Source organism: Molossus molossus, unplaced genomic scaffold, assembly GCF_014108415.1.
Source record: "Molossus molossus isolate mMolMol1 unplaced genomic scaffold, mMolMol1.p scaffold_m16_p_7, whole genome shotgun sequence".
Taxonomy (NCBI): Eukaryota; Metazoa; Chordata; class Mammalia; order Chiroptera; family Molossidae; genus Molossus; species Molossus molossus.
The window spans coordinates 1057750-1071408 of record NW_023425401.1 but is presented as its reverse complement, the minus strand read 5'-3'; the positions used below and the strand labels follow the sequence as shown (position 1 = coordinate 1071408).

Below are 13659 nucleotides of genomic sequence, written 5' to 3'. Positions count from 1 at the left end.
AGCCATGCCGGCCCCAGCTGCCGAGGGTAAGCCCGCACCGGAGGAGCTGGAGAGGTGTTTGCTGTTAGAATCACAGCAACAGGAGAGCGGGGACGTCTGAGCAGGAGGGTCGGACAGTCCCACCCACCGGGGGAGGCGGCATGGCATCTGCTGCTCCCACCCTCTGTTCGTTGCGGGGGATGTTCAGCCTCAGTTCACATGTTCACAAGACGTTTTAAGGGTGTCCAGGCCCCCACCTGGGTGGCAGCCACCCTGCGTCTCAGGAAGGCCCACCCGTGGAGTCGAGGGGCGGAGGGTGTTTCCTGAGGGGAGCGCTCCGGGAGCCTGTCCTCCCTGCCTCCACGCATATCTGCCTTGTTTTCCCACCAGACCCCGACTCCCGGAGGATGGCAGGAGCGCAGACACGCAAGGTGAATGGTTCGGCGACTACTTCTGAAAACTCTCTCCCTGAGGTTTCCTGGCGTTTTCTTTTGGCTGTGGTCTGGCCACGATGGTCAGGTCCAGGGCGGATGGAGACGAGGAGCCCCGTGCTGGCCGCAGCCTGGGAGTGCATGAGGGTCCTGTGGAGACAGAAGGCCGACCCCCAGGACATGGGCGATCTCTGTGAGGCCAGGGATCTCTGTGAGGCCAGAGGAAAGGGGTGACATTCTGGAAGCTGGGCCTGAGGGGAGGGCGTGGGGGCAGGAGACGCTGCCCATGCGGGTGCCCGTCACCCCAGCCTCGGCCACACTCTAGCCCAGCGGACGCTTGCCTGTGCAGCGTGCCGTCACACGAGGTCCCTTGCGTTCTGGTCAGGGCCCGTTCCTGGGGGGCACGCGTCCCAGTCAGCTCTTACCTCTGCTGCCCTGTCCAGAGCCATCCTGCCCCCTGTTCTTTGGCCTGAGCCTCGTCCCTTTGCCCCAGTCTGCCTTGAGCCCCCCCAGAATCCATCCTCAGCCTAAGCATGGCGAGTTGGCTGGGCCATGCTGTCCCGAGCGGCTCACAAGGGCGCTGCTATGGAGAGCACCCTATTCCATGGGGCACGACCTCATCCTGACCTTGTCTTTTCTAGCAAAACACAGCAACCGTTTCCTCTGGGGGTTCCCAGGCCCAGAGCGCGGCCAGCGGCAGTGGGGCCAGCCGTCCGCCCTGTGAGCTGGAAGCCTGCGGGGCTGAGCTTGGCCAGCAGGCTCCGAGGGAGAAGAGTGACCACTGCGTTCTCGGTTTACGAGGTGACGTGGGTGGTGGGGTGCCACACCTGGAGTGGAGCAGGCTGTGACTGAGGGTCCTGGTCCCGTGTCAACCAGGCCTGTCTGAACTGAAGCATCCCCGAGGCCCGGTGATTCCGGCGTGAACTTGCGTGGCTTGTCATGTCTTTCTAAACAGTCAGTGCTAGGTGCTCTGCTTTCCCTGAGCAGCCAGAGTCCGAGGCTTCACGTTGTTGCTGCAGATTAGTGCCGTCCCCAGCTCAGACTGTGCAAGCGCAGCAGGAACCCCGGAGCTGAGTCCCAGGGGCTGGTCTTCTGCACACTGGGTCCTGGGGACAGCCAACTAGCATTTAGTATGTCCGAGGGCGCCGTCTCAGGCCTGGCCTAGGGAGGCCCGTGGCCTAAGGACCCAGAGGTGGTGTGGACACAAGCAAGGTGCTCTCACAGCTCCAGGCCCCCAGGCCTTTGAGCAACAGGTTCTGGCACTGGCCGGGGTCACTGCTCTGTGGACAGTCATCAGCAAGGCCTGTGCTGGTGGCCCAAAGAAGAAACCCAGGTTTTAGTTTATGTCCAAAGACGAAAAAAGTTGATGTCTTAATTCAAATGCCACCGAGCAAGAGGAATTCTCTCTTACTGGGGGAAGGCCGGCCTTTGTTCTGGTCAGACCTTCACCTGGTTGGATGAGGCCCACCCACTTCACCTGATTGGTTGGGGCCCACCCACTCTGGGGAGGGCAATCTGCTTTACTCCGTGCACTGATTCACATGTTCAGCTCACTCAGAAACACTCTCCAGAATAATATTCACTCAGTGTCTGGTCCCTGTGACCCAGGCAAGGGGACATACAAGTCAGTGACCACACGGGGTATGGTTACATTTGGAAATGATGAGGTCTATTCATACCCTGGACTCTGTCTGCTCCTCCCTAGCCCCCTGCCGTGCGTTTGAAGGACTCGCCACATCCCAGCGGCCAAGTGCGCCACGACCGTGGTTGCGCTCTGCAGCGTGGGTCATTTGTGGGATGGTCTCCATGGCCTGTGGCTTGGGGACAGGATTTCTAGGATACAGGTAGGCCACAGAACACCCTCAGGTCTTTGGACAGCAAGTCTACTGTTTATAAGGAAACCCTTCCGTTTCTGGGGACTTGTGAGGTGTGGCCCCGGCATAGCTCTTACTGTCTCAGCCCTTCCTGTTCCCCCATCGCTGGGGCAAGGGATGTCCTGTGCACGTCCTACAGGGTGGCTGGGCCTGGCCACTTGGAGACTGTCCCCAGACTGACGGGATCCCCAGTGTTATGGGAGGTCGCAGGAGGGAACCCAGCTGCTGAGCTCCCGGGGAGGCGAAGGGCATGTCTTGACTCACCTGTCATCTGAGAAGGTGCACACCTGTGAGACAGGAGGGTTGAGCCTGTCCTCAGCTGTGATTCTGTCCTACCACACACCTGCCTCGGCCTGGTCCCGGGACAACTTGAGTCCATCATCAGCAACCCCAGATCATGCAGCGTGGTTCCCAGGGCCCAGGTTACCCTCACCCATGACGAGAGTTCTGGCTGGTGGCGCCTCGTCCGCAGGGTTTCAGGAGGAGCAGGTGCTGGCCACCCTGTGCGCTGGCTGGGTCTGCTCGCTCGCGGTCCACTGTTCTCCTGGTGGTGTGACCCCGCCCTCCTCTCTGTCTGTGGGTTTTCCTTTCTCTTTCCACTGAGCAGCTTCAGGGGGCTGATGCCCCTCTGAGCAGAAAGACCTGCCGCCCCTCCCCCATCTACATTCACAGTCCCTGCCCCAGGGTGGATGGACCCCCGGGGCCCTGAGCTTGGACAGTGGGTGACGGCAGGTCTCCGGGCAGGTTCAGCCCCACGCAGTGCGCACAGTGGCTGTGCCTGCTGACCGTCTCTGTGGCCTGCTGCGTCTTCGTCACCCAGCCACTCCTGGTGAGCAGCCCCAGGGGGCTCAGGAGGGAGGGGGTGCCTCCGTCTGGGAGCGTGTGAGACGGGAGGCAGGGCTGCTGTGGTGGCCGCCAGCCTCCCGCGGTCCTCGGTGCCCATTGTCCTGTCGAGGACACTGCGCCCAGGAGATGCCACGCTAAGGAGCAGGCGGGCCGGGAACTGAGGGCAAGTGGCACGGGGCATTGACGCTGGGCAGCGGGGTCCTGACAGGGAGCAGGGCCAGCTCCAAGGCGCACGGCCAGGGTGCGGTGACTGCGTGGCCCGTGTCTCTCTGCAGGTGGGCCTGCTGGCTCTGGGCTTTGCCTGGAAAAGGAGAGACGACGAGAACTTTTTCACTGAGTCGTTATGGGAGGCCACTGAGCACCTGGACACCCTGGAGGGACTCCCCAGCACCCACGCGCCCCGCTGCAGCAGTCCCTGCCGCGCAGGCACAGTTGAGAGAGTGAGGACGGCTCTGGGGTCCTGACTGAACTTAGCGTGCTGTGGCTTGGCCTGCGTGGGCCTTGTGGCTCACATGGAGGCAGCTCTGGCCACGGAAAACAAAGGTCATTTCTTGCTGAGACCACACTTTAAAATGTCTTTCCACACTTTGAGGGTCTCGAGGAAAACTGCCCTGTAGCTGGCTGGTGGCCAGGAGTGTGTGAGGGCCAAGTGGTCCCTTGCAGCGAGGCCATGGGGACAGGACAGAGTGGTAACAGTCTCCTCCCCTCCCTGGTCAGCTGCCCAACAAGCTGGTGTGTGGGACCCGCAAGAGTGACTGCGTGACTTTCCAAACCCAGGCCGAGTGCAAAGGCCGTGACGCTGTCCTCTTAGGCTTAACAGTCGCCGAAGCCTTGCTCTCTGCTCTGGAGCCCTGGCTATGGCTCTCTTGTCCCCGCAGGCTGTAGCTGAACGACAGCGAACGCGGCGCCTGCGTTGGGCACGTCCTCCGTCTGCAGCCCGGCTCAGGGCTGCCCGGGGAAGGATGAGAAGACAGACACACACATGGGCGGTGCTGAGGTCAGTGGAGGCCTCACGCTCTGGTCCACCTGTCCTTTTAAAGCAGCAGGCCAGCATCTTGGGGGGGCAGGGGGGACACCTTGTTGGTCCCAAAGCCACCCCCATGCACCCCAGTTAATGGGATGCCCAGACACTGACTGGGGTCACCTGGGTTCTGCAAGGACCAGTGGCGAGAAGGGGGGAGACTGTTCCCACCTGGCCAGGGCTCCAGGGTCAGGACAGACAGTCTGCCCCCAGGGCATCTGCACCAGCCTCTGCTCCTCCATGCAGCACCCATGGTGCTGGAGCTGTAAGATGGACGCCCTGCCTGGGGCGTGGGGGAGCCTGGGGTCAGCACTTGCGAACCGCACTGTTGAACACGCACAGAAGGCTGCGGACTCTGCAAAGCGGACATCTTTTGTTGACTCACAAGCACTATGTGTGCTGTGTGCAGGGCAGCCCTCCCCAGCGTGGCCTCGGACACCTTGCCTGGGGTGGGCTGACGGCTGTAGGAGACTCGTGCAGTTAGCAGCTGACCTGTCTCTAGTCCCGGGGTCATCAGCTCCCTCACAGCTGGCTGATGCCACATGTCGAGCGTTCGGGGATCCCTGCACGTCTTCCCACACAGTGCTGCTGGCGTGGCAGCCAGGAGGCGCCCGAGCCACCCACGGGGGACCAGCGGTAGCGAGCTGGCAGTGAAGGTCGGCTGTCTTCCCCAGCCTCCGCGCCCGGGGAGTGGCGGGAGACGAGGGGGCATGTCTCCCTGTGGAGCTGCTGCAGCCCCGAAGGGACTGGCAGGACCCCCGACCCCCCGGCCATGGCCACCTGCAGCATTCATCCCACTCACACGTCCAGGCATCAACTGTACAGCAGCCAACATAAAGGAAGGGAAAGAGAAAGAACCAGATGACAAGTGTTTCCTGATGGAAAACGTGTCCCCTGTGGGGTGACCAACCCCACTCAGCTGGGTTCCACCAGGACCAGACTGTGCCAGCCTGCTGCCCCCAGTGACAGTGCCCGCGGCCCCCGGGAGGCGGGAGAGGCTGCGGCACAGAGAAGCCAGTGGAGACAGGTGTTGCCACCTGCAGTCTGGACACACAGAAGAAAGTGCTCACCGAGTCTCTGCGTGAACAGACCAGCAAGACAGATCATACGAGCCTCTCAGAGATGCACGAGAAGCATTTAACGCAACATTCCGGCACGAAAACAAAGAAACCTCGGCAAACGGAACAGAGGGGAATGTCCCCAAGCTCACAAAGGACGTCTGTGGCCCTGAGCCCGGCTCAACGGAGAACATCCGGATTCGGAGGGAGAGACGGAACAGGCTGCTGGCAGGTGGCATGAACCGTCTGGAAGGACATCCCGAGTGGTCGATGAGAAAGGCCCTGGAACCGGCAGGTGGGTGTGGTGCAGGATCCGTCGACACAAACCCAGGCGTGTTCCTGCCAGTCTCAGGTGGGGAAGTGGAAATCGAACAGCGATGCCACGCACTGCAGCGCCAGACAGGAGGCCCTCAGATGCAAATCAGAGAACTCGCAGAGTTTCCCGCGAAACCACGAAGCACTGAGGGAGGAGATCAAAACTCGACGAGATGCAGAGACGCTGCTCGACTGGCGACCCCGCATCACCCAGTGTCAGTTCCAACCAAACCCCACAAGATTTTCCACAGATACTGAGAAACCAGCTCCAAAACCCACGTGCACAGCAAGGAGCTGGACCAGCCACAGCAGTTCTCAACACGGAACACGTGTCAGCCCTGCCTGCCCGGCCTCAGGATGCGCCACGAAGCCCTGTGACCAGGACACCGCGGGCTTGGTGATAGGCAGTTGTGCAGACCAGGACACAGCAGAGAGCCCAGAAACAGACCCACACAGATGCACCCCACTGATTGTTTGACCAAAGCACTAAGGCCGTTCACTTCAAAAACGGTGCTAGAAAAAGTAGATGTCGCTGTGCAGATAAAGGGACCTCACCCCTTGCACACATGTCCACCCAGGGTTGTGAAAACCACTTCTGCTAGACATGGCTGCCGGTCTGCACAGGCGGGTCTGAGAGACGCTCACGTTAATGTCTTTCCCACAGAGACACGGGCATGCACCTGCTCATGCTGCTGCTGCACCTGTTTGTGGTCCATGGGACACGCTCCCGGGACGAGCACTCTCTCAACAGGGCCCTGCGGGACACGTTCACCAGGTAGGACGTGGGGGCCAGCTCTCTGGGCCGGGGCCACTGCCCTAGGACGCCCACGGAGGGAGAGGAAGGGGCGTAGCAGAACCCCTGACCCACCTCCCAGTGAGGTTTCCCCGGGGAGGCTCTTCTCCACGCCCCTCGGAGGAAGTGCGGAGATGGTGCCTGGGACACATGCCCCACCGGCCCGAGGACACATGCCCCACCGGTCGGAGGAGGCCTCCTTCCCCAGACTGGTGCCCCACAGGGTCTTGTTCGGTAAATAGTGAAGCAAGGGCATTTCAAAGCACTGGGAGCTGAGAGGCGGTGGCAAGACGGTGTCACAGTCCCGTCTTAGGGAAAACAGCTGAGCTCTTCCATCACAAGCTGTCAATTCACAGTAAGTGACACCAGCCTCAAGCAGCCGTCAGGCCCCCGCCAGCCCCTGGCCCCTCAGGGTCCACCTGTTTCCTCCTGCTAAAGGAGTGACGTCCATGTGTGCAGACACTGAAGAACCGACAGACCGGAGCAGAGTCTCCGCGCTTCCCACAGGACCCTGGTTCCCCCGGGCTCCTCTCCATACTCAGTGTTTCTGAGACCAGGCACGCCGGTCAGTGTGTCCTTGTCGTGGCACCCCCTTCCTGAGCACTGTCTCAAGATCAGGGTGCACCCCAGTGTCACTGCTAGGCGTGTAGTCCGGCTGGTCTGTGACGCAGCTTGGCTTCGGGTTCTGAAGGGCACAACACGCCTTCCTGCTGGTTCTCCCCTGCGGCTTCAGTGGCGGGAAATAGCATGCTGCAGGGCTTACTTTTTCTGGAGCAGATTCAAAAACACATTCCTGCAGCTCCTCTGTGAATAGGCTGCCTTTGACTTGGTAGTTTATTTTGATGTAAAGTATTTTTGTTGAATTTTTTGGCTTAGGAGGTGGCTGGCAAATCCATTTACAATCGTCCCTCATTTATCGTGGTTAATCGGTTCCAGACTCTAGTGGTTGCACCTGGCGTTGAAGGATTCCTGGGGTGCTCCAATACATAGGCCTACAGTCCATACACACAGTAATTGTAATTGTAATTGTAATGCAGGGGTGTATAATTGACTCAGACAGCCGAGCGTGTGCTGTATCATTTCCACTGTTTCGATCAACTTTTTAATGTATTTGAAAAAACCACGAAAGAGCCACGAAAGTCGAAGCGCGAAGTGGCGAGGGATGACTGTAATCATGTCTGTTATTTAAGGTCATTTGTTTTTATCTTCTGTGAGAAAGAGTGATTGACACCCACCCAGATGGTGGGAGTGAGTGCAGATTGCAGACCCACCAGGGGGCAGGACCTAGAGGCCAGCAGTCAGCCTGCGTCCCCACAGCTCTGCAGCACCCTCTCCTGGCGGGAAGTGGTGTTCTCTGCCCCCCCCCCCCCCCAAGAAGCAGTGCTTCTGTCAATGACCCGCCTTTCAGCCCCGCCCTGTGCAGGGCAGTTCCTGCTGGCAGGTGACGCTGTGTGCGCAAGGTGACCCTTTGGGAGGTTCCCTCTGGACTTGGGAATCTCACCCTTAGAAAATTCTGCCTCTGCTAGTTTACGTTCTATGTCTCATTCTGGAGGCCAGCAAGACCCGACGCATTTGTCGTGTGAAGGTGACGTTGGCAGTGTGGCAGTAGAGTTCATGCCTGTGCCACAGCCCCTCTGCAGAGCTGGGCGCTCACCTGTGCCACGACCCCTGTGCAGAGCTGGGGTGTTTACCTGTGCCATGACCCCTGTGCAGAGCTGGGGTGTTTACCTGTGCCATGACCCCTGTGCAGAGCTGGGGTGTTTACCTGTGCCATGACCCCTGTGCAGAGCTGGGGTGTTTACCTGTGCCATGACCCCTGTGCGGGGCTGGGGTGTTTACCTGTGCCACGGTAGCTGTGCAGAGCTGGGTGCTTGCACTGAAGGCACAGGCTGCTCCCTGGTGGGCATAGACCATGTTTCCCACAAAGATGCAAAACCTTACTATAGACCCTCCCCCACCCTCCTCAGGACCTAATCCTGGATGTCAGCAGCTCCGCAGGGTTTAGCATTTGCCAGAATCCCCAGGTAGGAGTACCGGGAGGGGTGGATTCTGCAGGGTCGGGCCCTGGACTTGCAGCCCTCCATTGGCAACCAGGTGACTGGACAAATCCTTTGACCCTGAGTCTTAATAGACTCATCTGTGAAGTGAGCCGTTGGGCTGCTTGGTTCCTGTGCCTTAACGGAAAACATCATGTTACTGGATTCTTACATATTTAACTTTTCTTTGAAGTCTTTCTGAACTCTTCATGAGATTCCAAGCTGAGTGAACCACAGGCCCCGTGTCTTCCCACGCACCAAAGGGCCGCTGGTCCTATTCCCGTCAGGACACGTGCCTGGGTTTCGAGTTCAGTCCCCTTGGGGTGCGTCCAGGAGGCATCTGATGGGTGATATTTCTCTCTCACATCGATATTGCTCTCTCTCCCTCTCCCTTCCTCTCTCTCTAAAACCAATGAAAACATTTAAAAAGTGAGCCACAAATAGAGCAGCGACACGTGAATAGTATTGGGTGCCTACAGGAGGGCCTGCGGGTTCCATCTGTGCCTGGCTCTGCGGCCTCGTGGGCCCACCTTACTCAACTGCTGCCGGCCCGCGAGGTGCCCGCGGCTTGTCTGGCTCAGCACCTGCTCTCAGTGTGTGCACCGTGCTGCCTCTGTCGGCCCCTCAGCGGGCGCTCCTGCGCTCTGCCTGTACTGCAGACCTGAAATCCACGCCGGAGAGTAACTTTGGTTTCTGCTCTTGTTAAGAGGTGCCAGGAGCTCCTTGGGCGGCCTGAGCAGCGTGGACGCCTGGTGGGACTGGAGCCTGACCACGCTGCTGGACGGCCTGTACCAGGACGGCTCGCCCGCAGCCGGCATGCCGAGCGCTCAGGTGGGCGTGGTTCTGCTCCTGCCCACTCACTGTGGGCGAAACCGTCCAAGTGCCCCCTCAGCACGGCGTAGGTTAGGAGCGATGGCTGGACTGAAGGCCATTGCCTCTGTGCCCAGCACGCCCCCTTCACTACAGGGGCTTCCCCAGAGCCTTGCATTTGCCAGACGGGGGCTGGAGGCAGGACGTTGCCGGTCCACAGAGCCCGTGGGCCGGTGGGTGGAAGGCGGCTTCAGAATGTCACGTGCTGTGACCAAGGGATGCAGGTGCCTGGGGACAGGGGGAGCACAGCTAAGACGGGAGCACCAGGAACCTTCTAGAAGGAGGCGGGGCTTGTCCCGAGTCCTGAAGAAAAGGTTCCCAGTGAACATGGTTTTGTGTAATGACCAGTTCCTGCTTATGTTTTAGTTTCTACCTTTTAAGAAAACTGGCACAGTCCCGCATTCTCCAACCCAGGGGTTCTCACTGTGCCCTACACAGGGGAAGCCTGGGAGAGAGAGATGGTTCAGATCTGGTCCAAAGCCCGGGGAGGCAGCCTCTCTTTCTGAGGATGTTGGTTGACTCTAGAAGGTTGTGAAAGGAAGTAGGCCTGGCCTCTGATCTCTCACCGGTGGCCGTGCCCACCGGGCGGCCGGCGAGGGTGCCCCGGGGTCAGTGTGGTCTCTCTCCGTGCAGCCCGGGGCCCTGGGAGGACAGTGCTACCTGATCGGCCCACCGATCGTTAAGCAGCAAACACTTCCTCCTGGCAGTTCGTGTGAGGTAAGAAGCGCTTTCTTTTTACTTCTTAAAACTGACTGAAAGTCTGGGTGGCCCGTGGGCAGGGAACCGCAGGCCCTGGGCACCATCGCTGGCTATGATGGGTGAATCATGGGTGCTGGGCTCAGGAGGGCTGACGGCCTTTGCCTCCGCCTCCCCCGTCCCGGCTCTGTGCGCATCCAGGGCACTTCATGTTCAACGAGAAAGGCCCTGACTCCTGACGGGAGGGTGTGAGTGCAGGCAGCTCGTCCCCTGTGCGTCTGGCAGGAACCCCGATGACCCAGCTCAGACGGGGGTCGCCGCAGGTGCAGCCTTTATGTGGGGGGTGGGGGATCTGGTCCTGGAGCTCAAGCTGGGCCCTGGGGCCACATGGAGGCTTTGCAGGGCCAGGGCCGGGTCTCAGGTGGGTGCATGTTCCCGTGCGGCCCAGACGCAGGGTGGATGTTGACACGCGTGTCTGAACCCCTGCATTGGTTCTGCTTGCTCCACAGCTGCCAGGGCCACTCGCGGGGCTCATCAGAGACTCTCTGCCTACCTGTCACCCCGAAGTTGAAGCCCCCAAGGCCCCCTGCTTTACAGACACAGAGATACAAAGAGTGCCCCCAAGGGACCCCTCTGCCCACAGGGAGGACTGTGAGCTCAGCCTGGGCAGGACAAGGTCAGTGTGACTGGGGGTTGGGGTGATGGGGGGTTGGCATGGCGAAGGGGTCAGCGTGACAGGGGTCAGAGTGATGGGGGGTCGGCATGACAAGGGGGGTCGGCGTGACGGGGGGGGTCGGTGTGATGGGGGGTCGGTGTGACCAGGGTCAGTGTGACGGGGGGTCGGTGTGACCGGGGTCAGTGTGATGGGGGGTTGGTGTGACGGGGGGTTGGTGGACGGGGGGTCAGTGTGACGGGGTTGGTGTTGTCCGTGCCTGCTCACCTATGGCTCTCACACGGCCACCGGACATGAGGGTCACACCACGCCCGGAGACCACGCCCATCACTCCTGTGCAACCACAGAGCCGTGGGTCAGCCTGCAGGCGGGAGGCACAGCAGGCCTGTCTCCTGTGCGAAGGACAAGCCGGCCCTGCAGAATTTGCTGGGAGGTCTAGAGCGCTATTCCCAGCCTTTCGCATCTCACGGCGCGTAGACTGATTGCTGCAAAGTATATTCTTGTCAGTCTGACAAAATAGGTATAATTTTGATAGATTTACAAAAAATAACAATGGTAATTACCTATCCTTTGGGCTCCAAAGCGACTTGTTAAAAAATCAGGTGCCTACACTCATATGTAAGGATTTCTGATGCCAAGAGCTGAGCAGTCAGACACGCCTCACTGTGCGACATGACATGGATGGAGCTCAGCCCTGCAGCCTGTGTGCTGTGCCCCCGACGGGCATTCGCGCCAGACGGCTGTCGCGCTGGCTGCTGTCCTCCTTCACTTGGCCGTCTACGGAGAAGAGGCCGGTGCCCCCACCCGAGGGTCAGGTCCTGCGTGTTTTGGAAATTCTGTGGCACTGGTTGAAATCACTGCCCTAGGGGCCCAGAACCTAGTGGGCCTCTGTGTGAGCTCAGGGGCGAGGTCGGCCACGGTGGATCCCCCTTGACTACAGCTGGGGACAGCCCGGCAGATCAGCACTCACGTGGCAGCCGCAGCCGTGCTCAGCCTGCCGGCCTGCACCTCCCCGTCGGCCTGAGTGCCGACACCCCAGAGCTGTGTGGTGACAGTGACGGTGCCTTTGAGTCAGGCCAACGCCAAGCAGGGGAAGTGGTCAATTACTGACACAGATGGCAGAGGTGGCTGCTCTCCAAGGATGGGGTCCACAGCAGAGAGACAGCAAGTGTCCTGGGGTCCTGCGGCGAGATGGTGTGCCCTGGGGGACAAGGCTGCCTTTCTCCAGGGCTCCCTCAGGCTGGGCTCTGCCCGGGAAGGGGAGGGCACCATGGACAGTTAGGGGTTGGGGTACACACACGGCCACCTGTGCAGTTCCATGGACCAGGAGCCATGGCAGGAGATGCAGGGCCTGGGCCGGACACGTCCCCGCCTGGCCTTCCCGCCCTCTGACGCCCACACTCTGCAGGCCTGCGGCCCGAGAAGCCCTGACCAGCCTCAGGGCCCGCCGGTGGGTCGGCCGCCACACCGGGGTCCTGTCCGTGCACTTCACCCTCTACAACCCGCCAGCCCGCCTCTTCTCCAGCGTGTCCCTGAGCGCCCAGGTGCTCCCGGCCGGGGGCCTTGTCCTCTCCCCCCTTGTGGAGTCGGTCACCATCTTCCACAGTGACTCAGCCCCCAGGTACCACCTCGTGCTTCCCCAGGTGAGTTCCCAGCCCTGTGGCTGCTCTCGGGCACAGGGCTCCCCCACTCTCGGGCACAGGGCTCCCCACTCTCGGGGCACAGGGCTCCCCACTCTTGGGCACAGGGCTCCCCCACTCTCGGGCACAGGGCTCCCCACTCTTGGGCACAGGGCTCCCCACTCTCGGGGCACAGGGCTCCCCCATTCTCGGGCACAGGGCTCCCCACTCTCGGGGCACAGGGCTCCCCCACTCTCGGGGCACAGGGCTCCCCACTCTCGGGGCACAGGGCTCCCCACTCTCGGGCACAGGGCTCCTCACACTCCATCAGCACACTTGTCTGTTGTTCGCGGCCCCTCAGCTGGCCTTCCTGGCACTGGCCCTGACCCACCTGTGCCTCCAGCTCTACCGCCTGGCGGAGAAGGGCGTCCGCGGCTACTGGCGAGAACCTGGGAACTGGCTGGAGGTAGCCGCTCTGTTGTGTTCGTCACAAAATTCTAACAAAACCCGGTGTTGAAGGAAACTGATCATGCCCCTCGAGTCCCACTCTAGTGCCATTCCCGCCCTGTTAGTGCCTGCAGGGCACCAAGAGCCCAGTCGCTCCCGCTGCACGGGCCCCGGGCACAGTCGCCCTGCGGCCAGCCCGTCTGACGGCCTTCTCTCTGCACCTGGCAGCTGCCCATCGCCGGGACGGGCCTCACCTGGTGCGCAGCCTCCGGCCACCTGCTCTCCCTGGCAGGGGAGGCGGCCGACCAGCTGCAGCAGGGGTTTCTGCAGGAGCCTGTGGACCTCAGTCACATGGCGGCGTGGAGCCAGGTATGACAGGCACTCCGGCCTCCCAGACAGGGCCTGCTCTGTGATGCGGCCCAAAGGAACAGCTCAGACATGTTCCAGAAGTTTCCAGACCAGGGGCTCATCCCACACTGAGAGACAGTGCTCTGAGCTGTCAGGCAAGGGTGGCCTGCACAGTGGACGGCCTGGGTCTGTAGGACAAGTGTCACCAGCTGGGGCTGCCTGTGATGTGGGTGGAGCCCTGTGACATGGGTGGAGCCCTGTGACGTGGGTGGAGCCCTGTGACATGGGTGGAGCCCTGTGATGTGGGTGGAGCCCTGTGGCGTGGGTGGAGCCCTGTGATGTGGGTGGAGCCCAGCTGGAGAGCGTGGGCCCTGCCCTGGCAGCATGACCCTCGGGCAGAGGGAAGGAGGCTTTTCTATTGAGCATATGTTGACGTGATAACATTTTAGACATAATTGGCTGAAGAAAATCTATCATGAAATACATGTCCCCTGTGACAGCGAGAAGATCCTCTGCTCACCTGCAGAGCGGCTGGTATTTGTCTCGGCCAGAGCTGGCCGGTGCCCGGTTTCCCCAGGCTGGCCAAGCGGGGATAGCCCGTCTGGGTTCGGTTGTCCAAGGTTGGGGCTGACCTTCACCAGTGAGTGAGGAAC

The 13659-nt window shown here is 60.8% G+C and overlaps 1 protein-coding gene across 1 annotated transcript; it reads left to right on the top strand.

Annotated features, from left to right (window-relative positions):
• The first annotated feature begins 4 nt into the window (after positions 1–4).
• LOC118620316 (polycystic kidney disease protein 1-like 1) lies at positions 5–13033 on the top strand. Its single transcript, XM_036247392.1, has 7 exons — positions 5–94; positions 370–410; positions 1052–1211; positions 10429–10595; positions 12001–12235; positions 12573–12677; positions 12887–13033. Exons 1-7 carry the CDS (start codon positions 5–7, stop codon positions 13031–13033), a joined length of 945 nt encoding a protein of 314 aa, XP_036103285.1.
• Positions 13034–13659: the final 626 nt, after the last annotated feature.

Bases quoted from the DNA above. Each gene is read 5' to 3' on its own strand.
- LOC118620316 (XM_036247392.1), top strand. From the start codon at position 5: ATGCCGGCCCCAGCTGCCGAGGGTAAGCCCGCACCGGAGGAGCTGGAG. The intron at 1,212-10,428 runs GTGACGTGGGTG...CTTGCTCCACAG, and splicing joins CTGCGTTCTCGGTTTACGAG to CTGCCAGGGCCACTCGCGGG. The intron at 10,596-12,000 runs GTCAGTGTGACT...CACACTCTGCAG, and splicing joins CTCAGCCTGGGCAGGACAAG to GCCTGCGGCCCGAGAAGCCC.